General features: G+C 41.0%; 2 protein-coding genes across 5 annotated transcripts; one reads left to right on the top strand and one right to left on the bottom strand.

Moving 5' to 3' along the window:
* Positions 1-5,661: 5,661 nt before the first annotated feature.
* Positions 5,662-13,611, bottom strand: phf6 (PHD finger protein 6). 2 transcript variants are annotated; one of them, XM_010897810.4, is made up of 12 exons: positions 13,525-13,611; positions 11,995-12,170; positions 10,340-10,539; positions 9,691-9,795; positions 9,351-9,484; positions 9,206-9,252; positions 8,899-9,065; positions 8,633-8,773; positions 8,294-8,398; positions 7,907-8,040; positions 7,025-7,157; positions 5,662-6,903 (listed from the first exon to the last, which is right to left on the bottom strand). In XM_010897810.4, the coding sequence occupies exons 3-11, from the start codon at positions 10,469-10,471 to the stop codon at positions 7,025-7,027; spliced, it is 1,098 nt and encodes a 365-aa protein (XP_010896112.1). In that variant the 5' UTR covers positions 10,472-10,539; positions 11,995-12,170; positions 13,525-13,611; the 3' UTR covers positions 5,662-6,903. The 2 variants fall into 2 exon arrangements, with proteins under 2 accessions (XP_010896112.1, XP_019901578.1); XM_020046019.2 differs by lacking the exon at positions 11,995-12,170 and having other exon boundaries at positions 13,525-13,588.
* On the top strand, positions 12,282-19,152 carry cab39l1 (calcium binding protein 39, like 1). 3 transcript variants are annotated; one of them, XM_034291922.1, is made up of 8 exons: positions 12,282-12,305; positions 14,468-14,639; positions 15,026-15,190; positions 15,449-15,567; positions 15,785-15,953; positions 16,064-16,189; positions 16,347-16,490; positions 16,606-19,152. In XM_034291922.1, the coding sequence occupies exons 2-8, from the start codon at positions 14,523-14,525 to the stop codon at positions 16,795-16,797; spliced, it is 1,032 nt and encodes a 343-aa protein (XP_034147813.1). In that variant the 5' UTR covers positions 12,282-12,305; positions 14,468-14,522; the 3' UTR covers positions 16,798-19,152. The 3 variants fall into 3 exon arrangements, with proteins under 3 accessions (XP_034147813.1, XP_010896133.1, XP_019901579.1); XM_010897831.4 differs by lacking the exon at positions 12,282-12,305 and adding an exon at positions 12,840-13,063; XM_020046020.2 differs by lacking the exon at positions 12,282-12,305 and adding an exon at positions 14,078-14,117.
* Positions 19,153-19,291: the final 139 nt, after the last annotated feature.

Genomic DNA, 19,291 nt, shown 5'->3' with positions numbered 1-19,291 from the left:
CCCATCCTCACTTCTGACAGGCCCATCCTCTCTTGAATGATCTTTGAATACCCAATCATGTGTTACTGACCTGTTAGCAATTGACCTAGTTGTGTCATATTCCACCAGGTTTAGTTTTTTAACATTACACAATGTTTCCAGGCTTTTGGTGCCTCTGTCCCAGCTTTTGTTTTTTGTCCATCCTTATTCTTTTTTTTTTTTATTGGCCAGTCTGAGATATGGCTTTTTCAACTCTGCCTAAAAGGACAGTGTCCCAGAGTTGTCTCTTTACAGTTGTTGATTAAACTGGTGTTTTGCGGGTACTATTTAATGAAGCTGCCAGTTGAAGACCTGTGACCTGGCGTCTGTTTCTCAAACTAGACACTCTAATGTATTTGTCCTCTTGCTTAGTTGTGCACCAGGTCCTCCCACTCCTCTTTTTATTCTGGTTAGAGCCAGTCTGCACTGTTCTGTGAAGAGAGTAGTACACATTGTTGTACGAGATCTTCAGTTTCATGGCAATTCCTCACATAGAATAGCCTTCATTTCTCAGAACAAGAATAGACTGATGAGTTTCAGAAGAAAGTTCTTTGTTTCTGGCTATTTTGAGTCTGTAATCAAACCCACAATTGCTGATGCTCCAGATACTCAACTAGTCTAAAGTTTTCAGCTCTGCGAACATAATTGCAAAAGGGTTTTCTTATGATCAATAAGCCTTTTTAAATTCTAAACTTGGATAGGCAAACACAACGTGCCATTAGAACACAGGACTTATGGTTACTGATAATGGGCCTCTGTATGCTCATGTAGATATTCTATAAAAAATCTGCCATTTCCAGCAACAATAGTCTTTTACAACATCAACACTGCCTACACATTTAGTTATTTTAATGGTCAAAAAATGTGCTTTAAAAAAAAAAACAAGGACATATCTAAGTACCCCAAACTTTTGAACGGTTGTGCATATTGAAAAACAAAGAAATTTGAAATGCAAAAAAGCAATATAAAACAGAACTTTTTCTGTTTTCTTAACTGTTCTGACAGTTGAAGTAGTTGCAAAGTTACAGTACTGATGGATTGGACTGCTAAGTATTGCAACTTGTAAATAATAGGCTCTGTGCACAAGCGTATGGACGAATTTCCGCTTTAGCCAGATGTCATCATTTTCCGGTTTACTTAAGGCGATCACCCGCATCACCCAAAATTTCAGTTTCTAGTAGATGTCTCCAAGACCTGCCTAAAATAAGCATTTGTGATGTCCATCGAATTGTTGATGCCTGATCCCCTGCTCCAACAAGCAAGCGGAACAAGGGATTCAAACTCATATCGTATCGAGTTATCTGCACAACTACGAGGGTTGTGGTGTTTACTGTGGTGTGCCGGCCGGCTATCGGCTAAGCTAGGTAGCGACTTCTTCCTTTTTAGTGTAGTATTAGGCAGGACAATAGAATGCATAAAAATTCCCCCTAGCCTCAAAAACGGCAAAAGAACGCTGGCTGAGCCGGAACGCTAGCGCGTCACCATAGCAAGTGAATTGAAACGAACCTCCGTTCAGCCTCTTCATCCTGAATGAAGTGTAGCGACCCTGTGTTCATTTAAAGTTCTAAGTTGGTCAGTTATGCTTCATTAGGGGGCGGGGCCTGACAGTTAGGTGGGGCTGGTTTACCTGGTGGGACGTCCCGCAGTGAGGAGGGCATCTCTGGGGGGCTTGGGGACAGCAGGGGCGGGTCCAGGGGTCTCAGGCCATAGCTTATATAAGGTGGGGTTTTGGGAAGCTCTTTTCTCTTGTGGCTCCACTCCTGTGTGTGATAGAGAACCGTGACAGGTGTACTTGTCTTAGCTAGCTACAGATCTAGGAGAGTTTGTCAAGAGCCTGTGTGTTAACAGGTATTGTTGGGCGTAGACAGTGGCCATACAGCTGTCTTGTTAGGGTTAATAAATTCTACCTGGCATTCTTTACCTCTGACTCCGGCTCCTGATTTAGCATCCCGGCCAGGGGTGTTACAGAAGCTTAAAATTCCATAGCCTCAAAAAAACATCTGGTCCTATATGGTATTAATTGCGCTTAAACCTGCGTTATGTGGAAGCATATAAAAAATTGCCTTTTCTGACCATTTCTAGTCTAGCGTTTGAAGTCATTGAATGGCGCAAGTATGTAAGTATATAAAAAATTGCCTTTTCTGATTATTTCTAGTCTGGCGTTTGAAGTCATTGAATTGCGCAAGCCATATTTTATAAAAAAGAGGACATTCTCCTGATTAAAATGATGCCCCACTTGTACCTTGAAACTTAAATGAGTCACGTACATTATATTTCTTTTTTTCGGTAAAACAGCATCACTCATCTTGTTGTGAGTTCAGGTGTTTACTAATGTGGATGAGTATTAGTAAGTAAACCGGAAACTGCAATACCGACTTCTAGACAAAAGCGGAAGTTCCTCACTACGCTGGTGCCTATTGTCTATTGTGGTTTGGAAATATGTTAGTTTTGGTTTTATGTTGCAATTATAGTGGGTGGCCACTGCTGGAGGTGGCACTGCACCTTTTCCGGTTCAGGGGGACAACACACTGTGGTGTCCAACCTCTTAACTGGGAGAGGAAGTAGGCCATCTTTAAAGAGGAGAGGGGTTTTGCTGGTGGTAAAAAGGGTGTGAGTTTGAAAAGTCTGACAGGTGTTGTACTGTTTAGTGTGAATCAGAAAATAAATTGTTAATGATTGAACAAGTGTATCTTTAGAGAACAGGACACAAAGCTGATAGGCCACGGGCTCAGCAATAAAATTTAAGTTAACACAAACTCAGAATTCTAGTGAATGTTGGGAGTTCTTGAATGCACCCTTGACCATCCTGTTACACTGAATATATACAATACACAAAAATAGTTCACTGTTTTGCGCCAGGTTTTAATCATTGCTATGGAGTGAGTAATTGCAACAGGTTTCCCAACAATGAAGAAGCTCAGAAGCGCCGGTGGATCAGACTGATAAGGCAAATAGCTAGGTACTTAGCTAAATGTACAGTAATGCCACATTTTCACTGGTGCTTTATCTAGGTACCAGGGCTACACCGGTAAATTATGCTGTTTCCAAAATCCCATCAGTTAGGGTTGTTGTGTACTTTGAATGTGGAAAGGTGGCAGTCTACTTGTGTAATGGGTGCACTGACTAACAGAAAGTCTACCCACCCTTGTGTGATAGGGCTAGTGCTCATGTTGCAGAGGTAAGTCCATCTGTGTGTATATTCAAAGCTGTAACGGAGGCTATCGCCTACCTGTTTTATTGGGATGGTGAGTAAAACCCATTAAACATGATCATTTTCCAAGTATGACGCCTTGGAGACTGCTGTTGCTATAGAATCACCATATTACTATATATTATCATAGTTATTGCTATTTACCGTATTGCAATATTCTTGCTATAAGATTACTATTGTAATTTTAATATCCCTATAAGTCTACTGAAAGTTATCGCTATAGTATGTTAGTATGTATTGCATAGAATGGATTCTTGAGCACCCCCAGCCCCCAACTCCCACACCCAAATGGAACATTACATTTGCTCTCAGTCACTTGGAGTATATACTGGACCCTCTACACCTGGTCCCTTACAATTACCCAGTATCACCACTCTTGATATTTCGGATGGTGCTTATATTGCACATGTAACACCTCATTAGTTATCACACTAATATTGCACTAGTGAACAATTGTTTGTAATTTTATGCACATAGTCCATTGCATCTATTGCACATCTGACATTGCATTATTTCATAATGTACTATTGCACTATATGGAATTAACAGCTAAATGCTGAAACCAGCTTAACACTGCCCTGCGGCTAATGTAAGCCTGACACTATAATACATGCATGCATGCATCATCTTCCGCTTATCCGGGGCCGGGTCGCGGGGGCAGCAGTCTAAGCAGGGATGCCCAGACTTCCCTCTCCCCAGACACTTCCTCCAGCTCTTCCGGGGGGACACCGAGGCGTTCCCAGGCCAGCCGGGAGACATAGTCCCTCCAGCGTGTCCTAGGTCTTCCCCGGGGTCTCTTCCCGGTGGGACGGGACCGGAACACCTTCCCAGGAAGGCGTTCCGGAGGCATCCGAAACAGATGCCCAAGCCACCTCAGCTGACCCCTCTCAATGTGGAGGAGCAGCGGCTCTACTCTGAGCTCCTCCCGGGTGACCGAGCTTCTCACCCTATCTCTAAGGGATCGCCCAGCCACCCTGCGGAGAAAGCTCATTTCGGCCGCCTGTATCCGGGATCTTGTCCTTTCGGTCATGACCCAAAGCTCATGACCATAGGTGAGAGTAGGAACGTAGATTGACCGGTAAATCGAGAGCTTCGCCTTGCGGCTCAGCTCTTTCTTCACCACGACAGACCGATACATCGACCGCATTACTGCAGAAGCTGCACCGATCCGTCTGTCAATCTCCCGTTCCATCCTTCCCTCACTCGAGAACAGGACCCCTAGATACTTAAACTCCTCCACTTGAGGCAGGCACTCTCCACCAACCTGAAGTGGGCAAGCCACCCTTTTCCGACTGAGGACCATGGCCTCGGATTTGGAGGTACTGATTTTCATCCCCACCGCTTCACACTCGGCTGCAAACCGTCCAAGTGCATGCTGAAGGTCCTGGCTTGAAGGGGCCAACACGACAACATCATCCGCAAAGAGCAGAGACGAAATCGTGTGGTCCCCAAACCTGACACCCTCCGGCCCCTGGCTGCGCCTAGAAATTCTGTCCATAAAAATTACGAACAGAACCGGTGACAAAGGGCAGCCCTGCCGGAGTCCAACATGCACAGGGAACAAGTCTGACTTACTGCCGGCAATGCGGACCAAGCTCCTGCTTCGGTCGTACAGGGACCTGACAGCCCTTAGCAAAGGACCCAGGACCCCATATTCCCGAAGCACTCTCCACAGGATGCCGCGAGGGACACAGTCGAATGCCTTCTCCAAATCCACAAAACACATGTGGACTGGTTGGGCAAACTCCCATGAACCCTCCATCACCCTGTAGAGGGTATAGAGCTGGTCCAGTGTTCCACGGCCTGGACGAAAACCACACTGTTCCTCCTGAATCCGAGGTTCTACTATCGGCCGTATTCTCCTCTCCAGAACCCTGGCATAGACTTTCCCGGGGAGGCTGAGAAGTGTGATCCCCCTATAGTTGGAACACACCCTCCGGTCCCCCTTCTTATAAAGAGGGACCACCACCCCGGTCTGCCATCCCAGATATATCTATAATACATATCTATTTTATTAATTACATTTCTTAGCTATTGTTTTTATGCTGTTTTTTATTCTACTGTATTACTTAAGCCTGCACTGTTGAGGTTTTTGGAAACCAAGCATTTCATTGCCCATAACACTGTTGTTTATATGTAAAGACAAATAAACAAAATACTGTAAGAATTCTGTACAATTTCTTAAAGTTTTTCAGTGATATTTGTATAATATTCTTATTTAATATCCTTTAGGAAACCTATAGTTTTTTTCATGAGGGTGTACTTTATTTGGAGAATGGCTTTGGATTGGAATGAGTAAATACTTGTGGTTTACCACACTCTTTATACCCTACGCATACAATGTAGTTTTCCAACACTTCTCTGCTATAAACCTTATTTTAAACCCCCCCCACCCCCCATGTTCACGACAATCCTTGAAAACAATACAATAGTCAATTTTAAACCTGCTTTACTGTTAAACTGACTGTAGTATGCTTTATTGCCAATAATAAAGTTACTTCAAGTGGATGTGATCAAATCTGAAGTTAACACAGTAAACACAACCATTTAGACATCTGGCCGGTTGGCCCTTAGAATATTGTTGTTGACTGGGATGATACTGAAGGTGTCCCCACTTAATAATGTCTTTCGTGCTCTGGTCAACATCCAGGTGACATTCTTCACTAATTTCTCCAATCGATAAAAAGCTTCCACCAACAACCACTATTTGTGAGGGATATTACATTACATTGATCTAGCACATGTTGAAGAGTTCAACAAAAATAATAGATGGAAGCTTTTCAAAAATATGCTTGGTACAAAATGTTCAGATTATAAAGGATGAAGGAATAATGCCACCTGATGGACAACATCAAAATGTTTTCTTTTTCTTGGTTTAAATTTCACCAGCATAATAAATGATAATGTTTAATACAAAATGCATATTGTAGTAGCCTATAATTGCAACCCTTCACGAATACAGTTGTGAATACTGAGTCAATTTGATTCGTGCAAAAACGAATGTTTTTTTTTTCTTATAAGAAGTCGGGATGGGCATGTTGGAGCAATATAAAAAATGAAAACCACTTGTGATAGTAGATAAACAATCCAAGTGCTGCATGCTAGCAGATTAAGTTTAATCCTGACTCAGTCTATAAAGAAAGCCATGGATATTCAATATTATGATTATGATACAGTAGTAAAATATAATACACATTTCAAAGAAAAATAAGACAAAAGGAATTTTGAGACAGAACATTACAGCAACAAAGTTAATAAAGTTCCACGATTTGGAAGAAGGAAAAATAATAAAAAAAAGAGCTAGAGGAAAAATAATATTGTTTGTTTAGGACTAGACCACTGTGGGGCACATAGGAAGCCAGATACAGTGACATTCGATAACTCTGTCCAGTTATGTCTTCTTTAAGAGCAATACAACATGTATTAGAGGGAGACCACAACTGAGGAGCACTGACCCCGGTTCTCATGCTTTGCCTTCACCCAGGAGGGGTTTGCTCTCCGCAGAGTATTCCAGTCAGTCTGTGCCATTTCTCATTATAGAAACTTGACAATATGAAAGAGGTTTGTGAAGAAGCCAGGGCCCCTAATTCAGGAGTAGAACTCAATAGAAAAATATCGTCGCTCCATCTAGGATAACCCCCTCTTCTCATCCTTTTGCAATCCTTAACCATCACCTGTGAATAAAGAAACACTGACATCAGCCAAATATTTTTTTTGCCATCAAAGCTGCGGGTCTATTGGTCTGCTAATTTTCTTTAACACCATTTGATCCAGGCAGGTGTGACATTGCCATACCTAGTTGCCATTCACTTGTGACGGAGGCAGTGTTCCCCCGTGATCAATGGCTGCCCTCTCTCTGCTGCGGCTCTCCCTCTCCTCGTCTTCCTCATCCCGCTCCTCATTCCCACTGTGATTCTTACAGTACAACCTGGAAAACCAACATAACAGTGAAATGTCAAATTAATGAGATACTACAGTTCATCTTGATGACAGTTACATACCATTACAGATATGGCTTATTCACAAAGTAACCACCACTATATCTATCTATCCACATCCATTTTTCTTCACTTACAATTTTGGGATTTCACAGTTCACAATTATGGCCTTATCGCAATGACTCCACCTTGGAAAGTTGAGATTTGTTCTCCCATACAAATCACACTAAGCCAGTCTGCTTCTTATCACACTGACTGCTTAACCAATAAGTATTTGCCGGGACATGTGTGTTGGAGAGAGCTCTCAACTTGCAGACGCCCGACCTACCATAAGGAACGCTGGAGTGCAAAGAGCCAAGGCAAACCTTCAACATCTGTCCCTGGCAATGCTGAGAAAATGTTCTACTCCTTCTGTGGAAACCCTGGGCAACTGCTGTGTGCTGTCACCAGGATGTTTACATTTTTTCTCAACGTTCAAGGTAAGTGTGTGGGAAAACGTGAAACTCATAGGGGTGCAATTCCCAGCTGGCATAGCTTTTCTAACAAATGGCGTGATACAAATACAACATACATTATTAGGGATCTGCTCCCTAAGGGACTAATCTCTGAGTAGGCATAGAGTGTGTGCTTACTGAAAGAAATATTAACTTGAAACTATTCTAAACTATTCTAAATGTTTATTTTATGAAAAAGAAAAAACAGAACAATCCATAGGTGAGAAAGCAGAGGGGGGTCTCACTTATAGATGCCACGAGCCATGTTTTCTATGTACTTGGCCTTGTCTTGCAGGCCGCAGTGATAATGGTACGTCTTCACACAGGCTTTGATCTCACAGCCAATGGTGGCTCCCAACTGGCAACAGAGTGTACATTTCTGTAAGAGATCATACATATTCTTAAACATTTATATTTTGGTCATTCAACAAACACTTATCTATAGTGACTTACTAAGGAAGGTACATCCATCTTAATCTTGTCATTCAAAAGCAAGTCTCAATGACATTAACAGAAATCTATTCCATTTTCTGTCAATGACATTCAATGAGTTGTTAGAGCTAAAGATCTACTGGCGTCACTAGGCCAGACTTGTCTTTACATAAGCATCCTGCTACCTCCAAGGTTCTCACCATTCTTTTCCCCCTCTTGATTTCCTGTATGACCGTTTTGATGTCAAAGTTCCCAAATTCAGCCCTTGAGGAGGTAGTGAGTTGGACGGTTCCTGACGAGAACAGCTACCAGGAAAGAAAAACAAAGTTCAGCAGACTGACAGTGGAAGTAATGAAAACGCCAGACCTTTATAATGCGTATATGATATAAAAACACGGATTGCACTTTGACATTATAGAGTATACATAATAATACCTGGACAAGCAACAGCATATCAACCATTTTCAGCAGAAAAGGAATTTAACTGGTGAAAAAGCACTGTTGCTGCTTAGTAAAGGCATTCATGTGATAAGACTTACCATACACTTGTAATGTGCCGCAACCTTTTTTCCATTATCCATATGGAGTACACCCCGTGTCTCATTCTCCTCCTCCCCGGCGTGGCAGAAGCCACATCGCTGGCCACCGTCCCCAGAACCCCTCAGAGGAGATCTGTCCCTCTGAAACAAACCACATAAGACACACCTCAGATTCCTAGAGAAAGCCAGTATTTCCTACAGGAACTTGATAACAGTCCTTCTGAGGAGCACGCCCATGGACCCGGCGTGTCTGGGTGCGGTCTTACATGTGAGGAGCTCTCATCATCTACACCTTGTGAGGAGGTGGAACGGGTGTCCTCCGATTGGCCACGAGATCCAGCCTTGATTCTCTCCTTCTCGATTCTCCCGCGGCCCCTACTCCGTGGAGGGGAGGAGTCAGAGTCATTGGCCACACTTCCCTGTTCCTGTTCATCTGGAAACAGAAATCGTACACCTCAGTCATCTATTGATAAGCTGGTCATGTACAGTAAACAACAGTATTAAATTATCATTGTGTCAAAAGTAATTCCTTCCCCTGTGTGCTGAAAATCAAATACAAAGGAAGTGAAATACCTTCACTGGCATCCTGGGAGGCATCCCGGTGTTTGCGACAATACACACTTACATCCGAAGACAAAAACAAACATATTGGGTTGGTTTTTAACAGACATTTCTGGCTGCAAGTCATTGTAATGTGGTTATTAAACAGGACACTCACAGGTAAATCCCCTGGGATGGATTCTCTTTGACTTGGGCCTTGTCCCATATTGCGCAGTAGTAGTGATATGTCCGCCGGCATGTCTTCACGTCACAGCCAATGGTTGCACCAGGCCGGTGGCAGGACCAACACATCTGATTAAGGGAAAATGGTTGCCGTGTTCAGGGCAAGAACTGCTACAGCACCCATCTCAAACTGAACCTGGCAACTGAAATGGCACACTATTTCCAGAGCCCTAGATGACTGGCCGTAGTACACTAATATGGAATAGGGTGCCATTTGGGATGCACACCCAATGAGAAGACTGGACTTGTGGGAATATCTTTCCATGGACACTCACAAGTTTATTCCCTCTCTTGATCTCCTTTTTGACATCCTCGACAGAGAAGCTCCCAATGTTTTCACCACTGTCTGAGGGAGATGTAACCAGGGCAGAGGAGAAAAGCTGCACAGTGCAATGACAAAAATCATTCAACAGAATACATGGACAACTGAAGCCATAACAGTGAACTTAAAGAGCAACAAAGGCCTCACAATGGCACTCAATGCCCTGATTGTACTATGGGCCAGTATATAATTCATAACAGTGTTGTTTCTGCCCCTTTTCTTGCCCAAATTTGTACTCAAGCCCGGAACCCTCGGAAAACATTTGCAACAGTCACCAATAAAGCATCATAATCTGTCACTTTGCAAAGGTAGCAGCCCTTGCAGAGAGGGGAAACTAAGGTCTAATCAGGGCAAGTGACCTAACTAACTGAACTCTACTAATGTGCACTGCTAACTAGCCATGTCATTGTTAAGTAGCCATTTGCTACATTGTCTCAACTCTATGTGGTCCAGAAATTGTTTTTATTTTAATATGTAATACATAAATATGGTAATATTGTGAACTGACACTTAAATACCTTTACAGATGGCCAATGCATACAGTAATTCATGATGAAGCTATGACTGTGTGTGTGTGTGTGTGTGTGTGTGTATCTCCTCACCATGCACTTATGGTGGGCTGCCACCTTCTGGTTGTCCGACACTAACAACTGTCCACACTCCTTGTCCCGGTTTGTCTTGCAAAAGGCACATTTTCGCAGCTTTACCGCTGCTCCCTTCCTTTGTGCCGACATGGTCGGTCTGTCACAAGCCTTCTCTCCTTTACCCTGCCTTGTGTCTTGGGAACTGTCTGTCAATGCCGCTGTTCATTAAAAGGGACAGAAAGAGTGAGTGTTATTCCCTTGATAAAACACACCTTGTTAGTGTAAACCCCAATAGATGATACTATCAAGATTGCTGCTATAGTAGTAGGACAGTAATACTGCTGTCAGTAAATGACTTACCTTAAGTTATTAAAAAGAGTTTTAAGACACTACATGTTTGCAAAATGTAGAGTTTTAAGACACTACATGTTTGTAAGATGTAGACCTAGATATGAAATAATACTGATGTTAGTTGCTGAAGGTGGAGTACTCTTTTATGGATACATTGGTTGAGTGTTGTCATCATTGACAATTAGGTATAGACAAACTGGGCCTGTTGAACAGTATTGATGTTTTTTTATGAGCAACAACCAAAGTTAAACCCCTTCAGCTATTGACAGTTGACATTAATTGTGTAGGTGTAGAGAAAAGTAGAGAAGTCCAAGTACATTTCTAAAGAAACAGATGACAGTTGTATGATCTGGAAATCAAGAGGTCAATCTTACATTTACAAAAAGAACTGTCAAAATCTACTTATTTTTCACAAATCATGAACATAGAGATTAAAATGTATTAGATAATTATATTTCCTTTTAACGTGAAATTAAAACATTACATAAAAATAAAAGTGAGAAAGTGCTCCATGTACAGACTGATTACAAAAAAAATCTGGATTGCATCACAGTGAAACTACAGTAAAAAAAACAAAAAAACATTAAATCTCTATAACATCATGTTCTCCTAATAAAGACAAATATTTTTTTATACAATGGCATGCACCGCAACGCCTTGGTTAAGCATAGCAGCCATGATAGTTTAGGAACAGGATCTCACAGCGACCGACGGCAGCAACGCAGCATGCTCACCGGCCAAGTTAACCAGGGAGGATTTAGCTTTCAAAGTATCAATGAAATCTCCAAGCATTACATATATACACATGGTGTCCCATAGTCATAAGATGCTGTGAATAGTTAACATTAATGATCGGATTTTTCTGTGTTTGGGGGAGGGGGAGGGGACATCGCGTACTCAATCTTGTCAAAATACTATTTCTTTCAGTCTAAGTTTTGAAATAAAAGGGGGTGTGTGCCTCCCCCGAACTGTATCATAACACTATTTGGGTAGGTAACTCATCGAAAGACGTAAACCCTGCATACAGGCCCTTGTAGTACGACAAAGGCCCATACCAGTAAAATAAAGATAGCCCTTGATGTTAACAAAAAAAATTGTACATTCGTATTCTAGTATATTTCTGAACTGCGGGTATGTTTTGACTGCTTTCTACGCAAAGAGCGCCATACGCGATGTATTCACATTCAGTAGTGAAAACGGAGGGACTTCAGCGAGCTTGTCGCCCAACAATTCCCATCCGCCTAAAACCTAACAATAGTTGCTTGATCAAAAAAATACCGATTATTCCTTTAGTGCAGTGCCAAGAGATATTTCAATCTTACCCGTCTCTGTGGGGTTTTGTCACGTTGATGTATTGGATGGAGGGGATGGAAGGGGTGAAAGTGTGTTCCAAGAGTGTGTGTGGTTTCTCCTTTTTCTTTTTTTTCTTTTTTTTTTTTTACCAGCGATCGCTTGTCTTCCGTTTCACCACTGCGTAGCATTCGAGTGACGTTGCGCACTGCAAAAAACACGCCCCTACGTTATACACGCAACATTTTCTCTCTGCTGTACACAACACTGATGCCATTGAACAAATGATATTATGTTCTCTCAAAGCCTACTGCTAATAGCACCACCATCGGTTTGACATACAGTTAAGTCTAGTCTATTGGTAGACCTATTTTAAAAAGGTTTAGTGTTTAATTTGTCACACATTTTAGAATATGAAAGAGCTATACCCAACTTTATTGTGACCATTTGCATGTTTTATCATTAAATCGTTTCAAATTTGCATTTAACCCCACGTATTGTAGATTAATCGATTTAGCCAATACTGTTTATTTTCACTGAAGGACACTATTTTCAGTTGCAAAATATTTATTAATTCAAGCTTTTAAAATACGTTCCGCGTTTATTTATTTTTTAACTTGTATTTATAGATAATTTAGAAGACATTTCAATCGAATTACATTTTAAATAAGTACATAAGTAGAAAGCTTTTATTTATCATGAAATAGCCACCTGTGCTACTGGAATCGGAAGGAAATATATATATATATATATATATATTTTTTTTTTTTTACATGAATCAACTAGGTAGGCAGTTTTTGTTCGGGGTGAGGATTAAAGTGTGTCGTTCCATAGTTTCGATTTGATTGGCTTAAATATTATGTCAATCGAATGTCTCACACATTACATACCCGCCCCTCTTCCCCAGACCGAGGAGATAGGGGAAATGAAGTTGTCTGACAACAATTAGCTAGCCAGTACAAATACTTTTTAGGTCACGAGAACATTTTCCACGATAGACATGAAGTTAATAAATATGTATTGTATATAGGTTTACTTTCAACAAAGCTTTAAGTTCCCATTGGATATTTTAACAATTTTGGAAGTCGCTTTCTAAGCTTGGTGAGTGTCAAATATTGCGTGCTATCAAGCGAGCTACCTTGCTAAAGTAACGTTAGCAAGCCAGCTGCGAGTTTGGTAAATGTAATGGCTCGTGCTTTGTATCTTGTACAACTTACTGTTGGCTTACCTACGATTATTAGTCACTAGCAAGAAATTGTTATTGCTCAAAGCCAGTAATCTTAGTTAACGGTATCGTGCTTTCATCGCGCAGCTAGCTAAGTGTTGTCAGTCACGTTGTCTGAACTTGATTTCGCTTAATTCAGCTAGTTTACGTAACTACTAGCCAATATTAAAAAGTAGCTGTCAGTGTAATATTACCGGTTAAGTAATGCACAATGTTTTGCGAACTACGCTCTAGCCAGGAGAAGGTACATGACCAATCATCCACTCATGCTAATCCTCAACAAACTCAACTGTACGGACTAACTAAAGGTTGTCTCGCGTAGCCAATACAGCCATACCTCCAAAATCACGTCGTTGTCATGCTTGGTTTTCGACCAGCCTAAAGGTAACGTAAACTGAAAAGTAATTTTGCATAATCAGCATGTTTGAGTTTCACCGGAAATTAGTTATGGAAGATTGCCAATAACTCTTGTTACCCTGTGGTGAATGGGTGGGAACTAGCTAGGAATAGAAACACCTGATTATAAGTAACGTACGGAATGAGGTCCAATCGAAATCTGTTGCTTTACCTGTTATTAATTACATCACATTCACCGCGGTAATTGGTATGGTTTACTCGGGATCGTTTTCAGTGCCCAATTATTTATATATCGATACAAAATGTGTGTGTGTGTGTGTGTGTGTGTGTATGTATACAACTACTAAAAACATGAATGTCAACACCCTTATATTACTTGAAACAGCCGCGTAAACAAACAGGTGTGCGCTAATGCGAGAATCGATTTGATTTTTATGTGCTTGATTTCATTCGATAACAAAGTAATAGTGTTTATAGAACGTTTATAATACATTTCATGCACATTTCCTAGGTTATATCCTTCCGTCTCTGTAACACTGCCGCCATCGGCATCCATTGCCATTTGCCATTAAGGTAACGCTTCCCTTTAAATCAATTAGGTGGTATATCAACTACAGTGGATGTGAAGGGAAATCTGTGCAGTTCTGAGGCAGTTGGCTAGCGTTCTGTGTTTTAAATAACTACTTAGCTGACAACAAGTGTAGTAGGGCTAAGTGAAGACTAGCCTACTAACGTTACCTAACTAACATGATTATAATCCTAGTCTATACCTTAGGGCATTAGATTGAGACATGTTGATTGCAGTTGTCAGTTCTGCTGCCGTTATAATTATCTCAGTCAGATCATGTGCTGTTGTTTCATTATATAAAATGAGTGTGTTCACATAATGGCTCATCAATCATCTGTTATAATTTCATCCAAAGGGAAAGCAGTGCCTTACTTCCACTCTACAACCTAACTACTCATCACCTTCTCATCATGCCTTTCCCCTTTGGGAAATCTCAGAAGAGCCCTGCCGAGATTGTGAAGAGTTTGAAGGAGAACGTGGCATACTTGGAAAAACTGGATGCCACAGAAAGCAAGAAATGTGAAAAGGTTAGGTGATCTCATTTTATTGATGTTGTTGGTTTTCATTTTCTGAGGAAATTTGTTAGTTAACATTTGACAGGTTCAGATAGCAGAAAATAAATTAAATGGCACTCTAATCCCTTCCTAGTGGCCTAGTTTTGGCTGAGCCTTTTCTGAGTTCTAGTTAAAAGAACAGAGCCAACGTTTGGTGAATCATTAGTCTGTTAGACGAAAAAAGAGCTTTATGAAGCTTCCACGAATATGTGGATCACATTCTGTGAGTGTGTATATTCCCTATATGCAGAGAACAGGCTACATGTGAATATTTGTTATATTGAGATGTTTGTCATTACCATTTCAGATGCAGCCCTTGATTAACTAAGTACTGTTTCCTCATATCCTATTGTGTCCAGGTTGCAGAGGAGGTGTCTAAGAACTTGTCCTCTCTGAAGGAGGTACTGTGTGGGACAGGTGACAAGGAGCCCCAAACGGAGGCTGTGGCCCAACTGGCCCAGGAGCTGTACAACACCAACCTCCTCATTGCTCTCATCGCTAACCTGCAGCGGATTGATTTTGAGGTGAGGAAATGTGGTACCCATTTGTTTTGTCCGGCGGGGATATAGATTGTTGATACTAATGCAGTCCATAATAGATTGTGAATGTAGTAATCGATACAGAAGAGGGAGGATCATAAAGATCCAGTGTGATCACACCCACTGTTTGAACAGTTTGGGAGGCACACATTTTGACACTGTTCTGTGTGTGGGCCTCTCTTGTTTTTAGGATGTGCGTATTGCCCTATATTGTTGATCGTAATGTTTAACAACGGTTTCTAGGGAAAGAAGGATGTGGTCCAGTTGTTCAGCAACATTGTGCGGCGTCAGATTGGCACCCGTACGCCCACGGTTGAGTATATCTCCTCACACCCACAGATCCTCTTCATGCTGCTGAAAGGGTGAGTTTCAAAGCTGCCCATCTGCCAACACCATCAAATCTGCTAGATGAAGAAGAGGCATGCAATTTTCTGTTTATGTATATCCCTATTAATTAACCCTTCTGTTTCAAGAGCCCCCCTCCATGAATACGACATACTAAATGAATAATGTTTTATGACGGACCAAACACACACAAAGCTGTCCTGAGTGCTGATGTCATGACTTCCACCTTCACAGGTATGAGAGTGCAGAGGTGGCTCTGAACTGTGGGATGATGCTACGGGAGTGCCTGCGTCATGAGCCCCTGGCGCGCAGCGTTCTCTTCTCAGAGGACTTCTACTGCTTTTTCCGCTATGTTGAACTCTCCACCTTCGACATTGCCTCAGATGCTTTTGCATCCTTCAAGGTCTGCACCTGCTTTTCTTACTTTTTTGTCGTGTGCTTACTATGAAGTAAGGCTTGTGCTCAATATGTTATTTAATGTTAGGAAATGTCCTGCTCTTTTGTCATTGGTAGGACCTTCTCACGAGACACAAGATTATGTGCGCAGATTTTCTTGAGACCAATTATGACCGGGTGTTTACAGAATATGAGAAGCTCCTGCATTCCGAAAATTATGTCACCAAACGTCAGTCTTTAAAGGTACTGCTATCCCATCTGTTTAATGCTTTCATCAAACCCAATATTTTAGCCTAGCTTTTACTTTGACAGGACTCATTATGTGCTTTTGTAATAGACTTATATTCCCATCTTAAAAACAAGTGATCCTCTGCATGTTACTTATTAAAATATTTTGCAGCTTCTGGGAGAGCTTCTTCTGGACAGACATAACTTCACTGTGATGACCAAGTACATCAGTCGGGCTGAGAACCTGAAGCTGATGATGAACATGCTGAGAGACAACAGTCGCAACATCCAGTTTGAAGCCTTCCATGTCTTCAAGGTGTGTGCACATGTTTCATTAATAGGGAGCTAAGGCTGAGAGTATTTTCTATTGTGCTGTGTGAAGGTAATGTTACAAAACACCATTAACCCTGTTCTGTGTTTATTAATCTGAGGTGTTTGTGGCCAACCCCAACAAAACCCAGCCTGTGCTGGACATCCTGCTGAAGAACCAAGCCAAACTGGTGGACTTCCTGAGCCATTTCCAGACGGACCGCTCAGAGGATGAGCAGTTCTGCGATGAGAAGAACTACCTGATCAAGCAGATCCGCGACTTAAAGAGGCCCACACCACCGGAGGAGGCATGAGGGGACAGGCAGGGTGATGCCAGTCCAAAGTGCTGGTGGTGGTGGTGGTGGTGATGGTGGTTGTGGTGGTGGTTGGTGCCTTACCGCATTCAGAGCAAGAGAAAGTGGGCCTGCTAGAGAGCGAATGATGGAGTGAGTGAGATTGGCATGCCTGACTAGAATCCATTACTCTTCCCTTCTCTTAACTTCAAACATAGGAAAAATATATTGTACAAACTCCATTCTCATCCCTTTTAGGTTTTCTAATGCTAATGTGGAGGTGATTTGAGATGCATAAAACAAGAGTGACACAAGAACTGTTAAACTATTGCTATTTCAGCTAATAGCTGTGAAATGAATGCACTTAGATGTTATATTGGACCTTAAACATGCCATTATCCTATTTAATTAGCACATCTAAGTAATTATCTAGGTAATCAGGATAAGTGGTCAACATAAAATGGAATACTGTCTCCTTGACACAGGCACAACCGGAACTTTAAAATCCATATGAATGCTTTTTATGACAGACATCCAATATGATATGGTATTTTATTAGATTATTTTGCAGGGGATACTCTGTAATAGTTAACATTTCTTTTGTAACTGTCTTGTTTCTGACACCTCATTTAACTAATTCCATAATGGTTCATTGCTTTATTTAAGGACTTGTGTTGAACTGGGACTTTTAATATATAGAATATCTTATGAAATATGACATTATTAGTAGTATGCTTAGCTTGGGATTGGACTTTTGGGTCAGAGTATGTGTAATATTTACTTTATAACACCACCATTATCGTCATTCTAGCTCCTAACCGTATTCAATGTTACCATAGAAGGCTCAAAGAGATGACTACACAGCAACTGTTGGCCTTTCAGGATCTATCAGAGATCCCATATGAAAACATAAATCAATGATATGTGGGGTTTTAATGGGGGCCAGGCTAGTGGATAAAAATAGTCTAAGCACCAGATAACGCTGCAGGGTGACCACAAGCAGCCATCCATTCTTTACTCTGATTGATCTTAATTGTAGTGCTCTTTCATTTTTTTTTTTTATCCACCGGATGCTCTGTTATCAAGTGCAGTTAGGAACTGGTGTTAGGTAGGAAGGTGTTTTGTTGTTTTGTTGAAATGGATCACTTAATATTGCTCTGCAACCAACTGATAAGATGTAGCCTCCAACAATATTACTAACACATAGTATCTATGGGAAAAGAGTAATCCAACATTAAAGTAACACTGTAATGTTTCAGAGCAGCAGGATATGCCCGGGTTCTGATACTCCTAAAATGCTAGTAAACATGGGATTTCATGAGCTGCATGCTGGGCTTCAGGTCTCACTCTCACGCAGCCAGATGACTGGTAGTTAGAAACCAGAGCAGAGGCCTTAAAATACATTCAGTTATTCACATAACGACCTGCACTGTCAACCTTCAGTAAGCCAGATGGGACGGTGTATGTATCCATTGGTACCAGACCACATTCCCTCAATTGGGATTCTATTCATGGTTAGGACTTATCAATACCTCAGTCGATGATTAAATTGTCTATCATCGAGATGAACAACAAAATGGGATTTTCATAAATACTGCATTTGCCTTACCTGTTGTCACTTAAATTTGCATAATAACAGATAACAAAAAATATGGTGTCTGTTAGCATGATTTCCTAGTACATACCTCATTGGGTCTTGAGTTCATAAGTGCTCTGTTCTATTTTCCTTGACAATATTTTATTTGATCTTTTTGATAAAGTTCATTTGTTTGTATTATGCATGCTAAATAAAATCAATGTTTTTGTTTTAACTTAGACAGGGAGTGGGACCTGGTTTTCTCTTGGAGGAAAACCAGACTTTTCAACTAAACGTGTTTGATGGGTGCCTCATGTCAATTCATAATGAATTACAGGAATTGCCCCACAAAAGTATGAATGTTGTCTACTACTCCAATTGTAATTTGATTGTGAAGACCATGTATGTGGAGATGTAGACCTCTGCTTTCTTAACCAAAAGTAATAGGAGGGGAGAAGAATGCATTTCAACTCCCAAACATGACACTGACTTCAGAGGCCCATATTAAATTAAAATTGTATAATTAATAACAATTGATCTGAATTCAAATTTCATGAATACATAAACCTTAACTGGAAAAGATCTAGAGTAGTCTGTATTCCAGGATTTAATACCGAAAGTGCAATTCAGTCTAGTAGTCCTGTAGGCTTATCCTGGTTCATTGTAATCACCCAACAGATTAGTATTTGTTGGAATTCCAGATTACCTGTTTGTGGTACACCAAGCATTAATCAGTGTTTTATCAAAATGATAAACTGTCATTGCTTAAAGGAAATTAAACAAAACATTTCACATTTTCAGACCTGGTTATTTGGCTTGTATAATAAATCACATTATACATTTCTCGAGGCAAAATTATGTTTTGGGTGATTCAGAATTTTCCATTTGAACTGTTCAATGTTTGTCGTGCTTTATGTTTTTCACTCTGATGCCTTCCTA

The sequence above is a fragment of the Esox lucius genome, chromosome 4 (assembly GCF_011004845.1).
Source record: "Esox lucius isolate fEsoLuc1 chromosome 4, fEsoLuc1.pri, whole genome shotgun sequence".
Classification (NCBI taxonomy): domain Eukaryota; kingdom Metazoa; phylum Chordata; class Actinopteri; order Esociformes; family Esocidae; genus Esox; species Esox lucius.
Note: the sequence above shows the minus strand (reverse complement) of the source record. Positions and strands in the feature narration are given on the sequence as shown.